Below are 10,358 nucleotides of genomic sequence, written 5' to 3'. Positions count from 1 at the left end.
GGATTTAAGAGCACTTATTTACTTCATAAAAGACTGATACCCGCATTACTTCTACACAGATGCAACCTTCCAAATTAATCACATTATATATACACTAACACCTTTAACAATAATCAATATTTTAAATATTAAATATATTTAAATCCCAGGTTTAGAAAATGACAGTTTAGAACTTATAAAGTCATCTGTTGGTACAAGTTGCAAGTTCATTTATATACAAAGAACTAAAAAAGAAAAGGAAAAAGGAAGCTTACAGAAGTATGAACTAATTATTTAAACACCAAAGAAAATCAGGTTGAGAGAGGATTGCATAGACTGTATTCAAAAATAAAATCCTTTAAAAATGCTTACTTTAAAATAGTAAGTTTTGTGTATATAATGTTTCCAACTGGTGTTATAAATCCATATAATCCCATTCAAATTTTATCAATATGGAAACTGTTAAGTATTTATGCCATTTTTGTTTTCTTAAACAAAAATTTCTAAACTTGGAGTAGGGGCAAAGAGACACAAAACCAACAGAAACTGTTTTCTAGATTCTCAGCAAAGAATCCTGAGCCAGCCCACTGCAGGCCAGGGAATCTGAATGGGTAGCGTAGGGGACAGTACTTATTCACCTTTGCTGAAGATATTTATTCACCTTTAGACCAAAACAGAACAGCGACAACAACAGCAAGTAAAAATCTTAAAACCAATGACATTGAAGTTGGAGTCTTAGGGATTCTTAAGTAACTACTGTAATTATACATTGAAAGGGTCATTCATCACGCAGACACTTTCATATGATAGATGGTGACACACCGAGCTAGGCAAGGCTAAATACATTTAAAAATCATTGACAAATTTTTGTTACTGATACCGGCCCTAAGCATCATTTGCTCTCTAGCTCTCCTTTTCCATAACAGACTGTTAACAGTGTTACTTGGATGGAGACATAGACATTTTTAAGTTTGACTACTGGAAATAAAGAACAGAATAAACACAAAGCCAACTCTTTGTGAATATTCTGCTGTTCAGAATATATTCAACAGATGGTAACACATGGAATTAAACACAAAATTAGTATAACTTACATGTTTTAAAAGTATATACTTCATTTATAAATATCTCTAGTTGATAATCTATTAAGAAGCATAAATATTCAAGTGAACATTTGAATTTTCTCTTTAAGAGCTCAGAATTCTTGACATCTGATTAGTCTCCTTTTGCTGAAATGTCCAAGACTAAAAAGGCTTCACACAGTCACTTTGTCTCTAATTAGACATATAAAAGCCTCTATTACCTACTGTGTTGTAATAAAACTTTGAAATTCTGTAACTCTCTTATACTTGTAGAGAGCCTACAAGAGAAAAAAAAAGCATATTAGTACAGCTAATATGATGTGTGCACATTTCATATTATTGATGCTGTCATATGGACTATAATTTGAAAGCAAATTGAAAATAAAATAATGTTTCACTGAACAATGAAGCTTCCATTTTTTAAAGCATATGCTATAATTATTAAAGACTGGCAAAACAGAGCTGTAGTTTGTTACTTTTGATTTAGAAGGGGCAAAGTTACTTCCTATTAGCAACAAATTCTAGATCAATGATGGATGGGAACAGTGATATGATGATTTATTACAATAAAGAATCTCAAATCATTTACATTTGGCCTTAAAAATTCATTTTGCACACTCCTCTGTAAATGTCCAATTCTTTCTTATTGTTCCCCAAACAATGGATTTGTTTCGACACAAACACTGATCTATTTTAACACAAAGGTACAGATTCTATTTATCTGCCTACTGTTGAATCCCTATGCCCTCCAGCCACCCATATTTATTTGTTGTTGTTAGTCACTTATTCGTGTCCAACTTTTCGATCCTGTAGACTGTAGCCCACCAGGCTCCTCTGTCCATGGAATTTCCCAGGCAAAGAATACTGGAGTGGGTTGTCATTTCCTTCTCTAGGGACCCATATTTATAGTGTTCAATAAATAATTACTGGCTGACTGAATGAATGAATAAAATACTTCTGAGCCCAAACTCAGAAGTAAAACTCTGAAATGGGAATCATTAAAAAAGAAATTCTATAAGCTCAATTATCCTTATGTATAGTTCAGGTTTACACAATAAAAATTTAACGTTTTTCTTTCTATAACTTAAGATAATATAGAATACAGTACTGAGCTTTTTATTTTTTTGAGCGCCTTTAAGTACATAATAAGTAATAACTTTTCTTATATTGAGAGCTTAAGGTATGGTAGGCAATGTTCTGAGCCCATCACACATGTAATCTCATTAATTGTAAACAAAACAAAACAAAAAACTCTACAAAGTAGATAAAATTAATCCTGATTTTATATTTTAAGAACACTGTGCATGCTAAGTTGCTTCCATTGTGTTGGACTCTTTGTGACCCTATGGACCACCAGGCTCTTCTGTCCAAGGTATTCTCCAGACAAGAACACTAGAGTGAGTTGCCATGCCCTCCTCCAGGGGATCTTCCCCACCCAGGGCTCAAAGGCGCATCTCTTAGGTCTCCTGCATTGGCAGGCAGGTTCTTTACCACTATTACCACCTGGGACGCCCATTTAGGAACCCTGAGGCTTAAATAAATCAAGTAATTTTCTCAGGGTCACTCAGCTAGTGGGTAGGATTCTAACAGGCTCATCAGATCCCAGGACCATACGGCCTCTCAAAAAACATCTATGTTCTCTATGGTCTCAAGAACATTTTCTTTATACTCTTACAAGCTGTAGATGAACAGAAAATGAATTCTTACTCAAATCCTCAGAATATTAGAGAAGTAAAAATGTTTATTAGGAGAAAATATGATTATTAAGCAAAATAAATGTGTAAAATCATATTCTGTACCTCAAATTACCCATTAAAAAAAAAAACTATCAAAATACATATGAAGATACGGTAGAGACCAAGGCCCTTAACTAAAGAAAAGAGAGCTCAGTAAAGAGCAGCAGTTGAAAAAAGTATGCTCAAAGTCTGATTTAGACACAAAAATGGAGAGTATCAGAAAACTCAAGGTTTTATACAAGCTAACATTTTACAAGGAGAGTACAGACTCGGCAGCACTGTGTGGGACCTGAGTCTCTGTGAAGATGCATCCGAGAGCTCACACGTTATGACACAGGACAGAGTGCCCACACTCCCTGTTACTATGCTCAGACAGACACAGCATGGCTGCATCGATCTACTGCTTCACTGGTACTTTCAGAGGGACACTAAAATATGCTGTAGGACTCAACAGGTTATTAATCCCCTCTCTATCTATACCCAGGAAAATAAACCATTTGATAGAAATGCTGAAACTATCAAAAATTGGCTGCTAGTGTAGCAAAGACATTTGCAGAGTATTCAAAATAAAGAAAGCACATTTCCCAGCATTCTGTGGCTAGAACCAAAAACAGCCCTCATTGTTTGTCTCTGCCCACTAGCATTATGGACAAAGCAATGCTGCGCTGGGTGCCCTAGCTGAGGTAGAACTGCATTATATAGGTTGTTAGACCAGGAAAACTCCCAGTTCACTTAAGAACGAGTGCACAAACTCCCCAAAGTATAACAAAAGAATTCTGTGGTTAGTGCAGCCAAAATCATTTACTATATAAATGAACTGATAATCAGGTGGAAGATACAATGAACAGATCTGATTCACAATTATTAATTACTTTCACATGTTTTTCTAAATTTTCTATAATGACCATGAATTACTTTAATAATTAAGGGTAGAGAAAGATGAATATTTTAAGAGCTTTAAAAAGCAGATGGCTGTTATTTGTTTTCCTGGGAAGATAAGGGTGATTAAATTAGGCTGTTCCTTATTTGTGTAACCATCCCACCCTGAGTATCATAACCCTTAAGAAAAGAAAGGTTTCTCACATCTAGTCTAGTCATAGAAAAATAGACAGATTTTTAAGTACTGAGTGTATTAGAGCACTGAACGCCCAGTGGTGTTTGTAAATTACCATCACCACCAGCCCTACTGCCGTGGACTTCAGAGGGCTTCTTATAATTTAAAAGTGTCACGTGGACCCTCATTTTACCTTCATGTTAACTCCATGGGAAAGATTTTTACTTATCTTCATGGTACAGAGAAAGGAGATAAACTGGGAGAAAGGAATGATGTACCTGAGCTCATGTTGCCAGTAAACGGCAGGGCCGGGATTCCAGAATGCTAATATCTGACTGAGTCCAGCACTCTCTAGAGAGCAATGAAAGGTAAAACAGCCTCTGTGGAAAATTCTTAAAGAGATGAGAATACCAAACCACCTGACCTGCCTCCTGAGAAACCTGTATGCAGGTCAAGAAGCAACAGTTAGAACTGGACATGGAACAACAGACTGGTTCCAAATCGAGAAAGGAGTACGTCAAGGCTGTATATTGTCACCCTGCTTATTTAACTTATATGCATATGAGAAATGCCGGGCTGGATGAAGCACAGGCTGGAATCAAGATTGCCGGGAGAAATATCAATAACCTCAGATATGCAGATGACACCACCCTTATGGCAGAAAGTGAAAAAGAACTAAAGAGCCTCTTGATGAAAGAGAAAGAGGAGAGTGAAAAAGCTGGCTTAAAGCTCAACATTCAGAAAACGAAGATCATGGCATCTGGTCCCATCACTTCATGGCAAATAGATGGGGAAACAATGGAAACAGTGACAGACTTCATTTTGGGGGGGCTCCAAAATCCCTGCAGATGGTGACTGCAGCCATGAAATAAAAGATGCTTGCTCCTTGGAAGAAAAGCTATGACCAACCTAGTCAGCATATCAAAAAGCAGAGACATTACTTTGCCGACAAAGGTCCTTCTAGTCAAAGCTATGGCTTTTCCAGTAGTCATGTACTGATGTGAGAGTTGAACTATAAAGAAAGGTGAGGTGAAGTCGCTCAGTCGTGTCCCACTCTTTGCGACCCTGTGGACTGTAACCTACTAGGCTTCTCCGTCCATGGGATTCTCCAGGCAAGAATACTGGAGTGGATTGCCATTTCCTTCTCCAGGGGATCTTCCCGACCCAGGGATCGAACCCGGGTCTCCCACATTGGAAGCAGACGCTTTAACCTCTGAGCCACCAGGGAAGCCCTGAGCACCAAAGAATTGATGCTTTTGAATTGTAATGTTGGAGAAGACTCTGGAGAGTCCCTTGGACAGCAAGGAGATCAAACCAGTCAATCCTAAAGGAGATCTATCCTGAATATTCATTGGAAGAACTGATGTTGAAACTGAAGCTCCAATACATTGGCCACTTGATGTGAAGAACTGACTCATTGGAAAAGACCCTGATACTGGGAAAGATTGAAGGCGAGAGGAGAAGGGGATGACAGAGGATGAGATGGTTGGCTGGCATCACCAACTCAATGAACATGAGTCTGAGTAAGCTCTGGGAGTTGGTGATGGACAGGTAAGCCTGGCTGCTGCAGTCCATGGGGTCCAAAGAGTCAGACACGACTGAGCAACTGAACTGAACTGAGCTAGAGAACTGAAGCTGGAAGGGCTGCATTTGTGAATATTCCTTATGAGACTGAGAGAAATTTTGAGGAAGTTGATATCTGGTTCTTTCTCAATTTAATTTTATTTAGATTTAAACAGATTTAAAGAAGCAGATTCACAGCTACAGAGAACTAGTGGTGACCAGTGGTGGAGAGGATAGGGAAAGGGACAATATAGGGGTAACAAGCTAAAGGTACAAACTATTATACATAAAATAAACTACAAGGATACACTGTACAACACAGGAATACAGCCAACATTTTATAATAACTATAAATGGAGTTGTTGTTGTGTGTTGTTTAGTCACTAAGTCACGTCTGTCTCTTGCAACCCATGGACTATATAGCCCGTCAGGCTACTCTGTCCATAGAATTTTCCAGGCAAGAATACTAGAGTGGATTGCCATTTCCTTCTCCAGGGAATCTCCCTGACCCAGGCATCGAATGCAGGTTTCCTGCATTGCAGGAGGATTCTTTATCATTTGAGCCACCAGGGAAGCCCATGAGAAGAGTTCTCACCTTCCAAAAGCATTTAAAAGAGCAACTATTTCCTGTCGAGTGAGTTGGAAGCCTTTAGATGGGCTGTTCTCTGGAAGCTTTTGGATTTCTTTTTCAGAGAATAATATCTTCAGGGCAGTTCCTAAACCCTGAGTCTAAAGAAAATAGTGACAAACTTGTAATTAAATTCACATAATAATAATAACTATAAAAGTTTAAAGAAACATTCAGTCATTGTGATGCGATGGCAGGAAATTCAAATGAACTGAACTTTTCACCAAAATATTCAACTATGCAAAATATAGTTTCTACTTCTCACAGATTATGCATATGATAAATTTACTGAAGCTGTTAAGGACCTGAAAAGTTTAACACCTTTTGGATATACATCATACTATTCCAAATTACTAAAATGCCATTTTTTTAACCAAGAAAATATCACATTAGGATTAAAAGTGTTCAATATGTAACCTTGAAAGCATTCTTTCTAGCCCCTAGCAATTCAAAACTTAGAAATCATTATAAGTTCTTACTCATACCTACACTTAATAATTTCTCAATTCTTACCACTAGAGAAAAAGAAAAATCTGATTTCAGTGTAGTCACCATTAAAAAATATTCCATCTCCTGACTTTCTATGACTTACTATCATCTTTGTAAAAAGATGATAGAAAATATCACACAAGCCTTTTTACATTGAAATATATAGGGAAATGGGCCTGCTGTGCAGACTTTCCTATTTTGACTAGGGGACCTCCTTCTTCTGATCACTGATGCCAAGTCAGGGATTAAAATTTGATAATTAAGTTTTTTATATGATTACATTTTACCTTCTAAATAGGTATGTAAAATACCAATACAATCTATTTATAATCACCCAACTTCAGAAATGAAATCTGATATTGTACCAACAGAAACAGATATAATAAAACCAAAATCATTAACCTAGAATAACAGAAAAAACAACCTTACACACATACATATAACACACTAATTTTTTTCATAAATAAAATAGCAAAACCACACTTTGGATCTCTAATTCAATGAACAATGAGGACATTTTAACAAAAACTTTCAACTTCTCAGTGCAGAAATGTAAGGTTAGTAACAGTTTCAGAACAGAAAACCACACACAAACCTGTAGCTTCCCCCATAACCTGCATTTGTCGCATCCCACGCAGTCCATTATACGGGAGATGTTCTTGAAATGTAACCGGAATTCCTCCTAATGTGCAGAAAATATTTCCATTCTGATTAGATGTTAAAAATTAAACTGCATTTATCTGAGTTCTAAAAACATTTTGAAGCTTATTAATGAATGAGTTGTGTTTTTCAACAATGAAGAAAATAATCTGGATTTGTACAGCATAGCATGCATATGAAATAGCTAACATTAATAGCATTTTATAAAATTCACTCCATATATTAATTCAACCAATTTTTTAATGAGAGGCTACTCCATGCAATGCACCAACATGTTCACTGTGGGGGACACGAGTAAATCATGCATGGTTTTTACTTTGAACGAGCTTAACTGCTGCTTCCATTTGATATCTGCATACAACCAGTGGCAAATACATATCTACATTACGCTTGATGTATTTCAGATGCACTGCTTTGTGTAAGCGTGAATCAGAAAGCTAGTCCTGGAACAATGATCAATTCCCACGCCTCTCCTTAGGATGACCCCACATTTCTGCACGTGCTCTGTCAGCATGGATGGCCACAGCGTGTGGTCTCGCAGTCCCCCACGTTCGCTAAGGCTGCTTCTCCAGGGACGCTCACACACTGGATCCTTGAATGGTGCTGTGTTAGTTCCCCACACAATTAGGTAACTCTTCTGCCTGTGATCTGTGCACGGCTTTCTATGACACTAAGGTCAGTCTCAGCTTCTGAACACTAACTAAGAGAAAGTTTCCTCATCCTTTTCATTGGGCAAGTGTAGGAAATAAACATCATTTTATTGTACTGAGGTAAATGTTTCATTGCAAAGGGCTGGAGTGAGTCACCTGAAAACTCTGGCCCATCAAAAGCCCAGCCCTGCTGCCCAAAGTGTTTGGAGGAATCTATAGCTTGGCCAAAAGAAAAACAATAGAAACATCCAAAAACTCCCTTGTGCTCCATTCTCATAGAATTCACATGCTTTGGAGCAGATGGAAAAATGGATTTAAATTCTCCTTTATATACCTTTGAAAAGTAGCAAACCAAATCTCCAGCATTTTACACTTTAAAAGCTAGTTGTGAAACTTTAGTCTGGTCTCAATCTTACCTTCCTCATCTATAAAAAAAGATACATAATTATAGTTGTCTTGATCAAAAGTATAAAACTTATATAAACACTTATAAAGTAGGAAGCATTACAAAAATGAATTAACATTATGTTAAATACCATAATACTAATATACCTCTAAAACCATAAATCAAAACAACCTTCCAAAACTAAAATACAGTGTGGCTAAACTATTTCATTTCAGAAATACTAAGCAACGCTGACTAATTTATTCGTTCTTGTAGCATGTCTACATCTAAAATATCCTGGGGCCAAACATGTTTCAGAATTCAGAATTTTTCACATTTTAGAAATAAAGTACATAACACTGTTTATTAGAAACATCCTACTGGAGTATATGGCAACACCTTATAATCAAATATATGATTGTTTTTGTAGCAAAATGTAATAATAGTCATACAAAGCAGAATTTTTTAAAAAAAACACTGTAACTATCTTTACATCAGTTCAGGTTAGACTTCCTTGGTGGCTCAGACGGTAAAGCGTCTGCCTACAATGACGGAGACCCAGGTTCAATCCCTAGGTCAGGAAGATCTCCTGCAGAAGGAAATGGCAACCCACTCCAGTATTCTTGCCTGGAAAATCCCATGGACGGAGGAACCTGGTAGGCCACAGTCCATGGGGTGGCAAAGAGTTGGAGACGACTGAGCAACTTCACTTTCACTATCTTTACATCAGTTCAGGTTAGGTTTTGCTAACAAATTAACTTGCACCAAACATAAGAAAAATGTTCCAGTGGTTGGAGCTTTTGGATTTCAGAATTGTATATAAAAAAGTATAGAGCTGTAGGAGAAGACTATTTGCCAGTCAATTTCAAATACTTTTATCAAACTGTAAAGGTATAATGTATTCCTTAATTACTGTAAGCCCGTGGTCCCCAACCTTTTAGGCACTAGGGACCGGTTTCATGGAAGATAATTCTTCCATGAACAGGGAGGGGGGATGGTTTCAGGATGATTCAAACACATTACATTTATTGTGCACTTTATTTCATCAGTTCCACCTCAGATCATCAAGCATCAGATCCGGGAGACTGGGGCCCTCTGCTGTAAGCAAATAAAAATGAAGTGCTCCTAATGTGAAGTTTCATAATGTTCCTAAAATATAGTCTCTTTCTGATATCCCAAGTCAACAGATAATTTTTGCCTTATATGTTAGTCCATAAGTGCAAAAACATAATAGTTTGAAAAACTGTAATAGTTCATAAGATAAACTTTTGAAAATATGCTATTACTATCTTCTAAGTGGCTAACAGTGCATGATTGCTTTTAAGATGCATCAAAACGACAAGAAAGAAAAGAAAGAAAACTTCCTCTCAAAATAATGTCTTTTAAAAGGACAATTACAAAGGTGTCATTAGAGCTACAACTGAAGATTCACTAAGCAGGGGGGCAAACTAGAGAGAAAAAAGGAATTGAGATGAGTTTTTTTGTATCATTTACAGTAAAATCCAATCAGACCAACCAGACTGAGAACTGGGAAAGGAAGTTTAGAGGAAAAATATTAAAACACAACCAGTCAGCTGCTCTCCACTCTTCCCACCAATCAAGAACTTTTTACCTTTAACGACTTGGCCCCCTTTTTGTCACCTGCAAACATGGATTTCTCGTCAAAGTGCATGGGAAAGGACCTGATGAAACGAAAATATTATAAGTTACAGATGAAAAATTCAAGTTCTGGTAGAATTTTCTATCCCTACAAATATTTAAAATTCATAATTTACTCATGTGTAAGGTTTGGGTAACATGAGAAAGTGGCAATAGTTTACATATAACTATTTGGTAAAAGAGGGCTTTGTAATTTGTAAGACTGTAAGGTTTTGAAGAAATTTTGACAGAAATAACCTAAAAACTTAATAGCAATTTATGTGAAAAATGTAAAACATTGTTAGCATTTCAAAAAATGTAATGCACAATTTATCTTAAGCATTTTTTAACCCAACTTTCCTCCATGCTCATTTTAACAATCAGTAAACTGCAATTTCATAGACCCAGGATATTTTTTTTAAGGTTAAACTGTAGAATGTAAAGCTAATGTTCTCTTAGGTAATCTATCCTTATGCTAACACATATTACCATGA

The 10,358-nt window shown here is 36.6% G+C and overlaps 1 protein-coding gene across 1 annotated transcript in view; it reads right to left on the bottom strand.

Annotated features, from left to right (window-relative positions):
* Positions 1-1,278: 1,278 nt before the first annotated feature.
* ERO1B (endoplasmic reticulum oxidoreductase 1 beta) overlaps positions 1,279-10,358 on the bottom strand; it is a 60,512-nt gene continuing 51,432 nt past the window's right edge. The window contains exons 13-16 of the mRNA XM_052640087.1: positions 9,839-9,908; positions 7,127-7,213; positions 6,010-6,143; positions 1,279-1,339 (exon numbers count right to left, since the gene is read on the bottom strand). Of these exons, the coding sequence (XP_052496047.1) occupies positions 1,279-1,339; positions 6,010-6,143; positions 7,127-7,213; positions 9,839-9,908 (352 nt within the window). The remainder of the gene's footprint in view (positions 1,340-6,009; positions 6,144-7,126; positions 7,214-9,838; positions 9,909-10,358) is intronic.

Source organism: Budorcas taxicolor, chromosome 5 (genome assembly GCF_023091745.1).
Source record: "Budorcas taxicolor isolate Tak-1 chromosome 5, Takin1.1, whole genome shotgun sequence".
In the NCBI taxonomy this organism is placed as follows: Eukaryota; Metazoa; Chordata; class Mammalia; order Artiodactyla; family Bovidae; genus Budorcas; species Budorcas taxicolor.
Note: the sequence above shows the minus strand (reverse complement) of the source record. Positions and strands in the feature narration are given on the sequence as shown.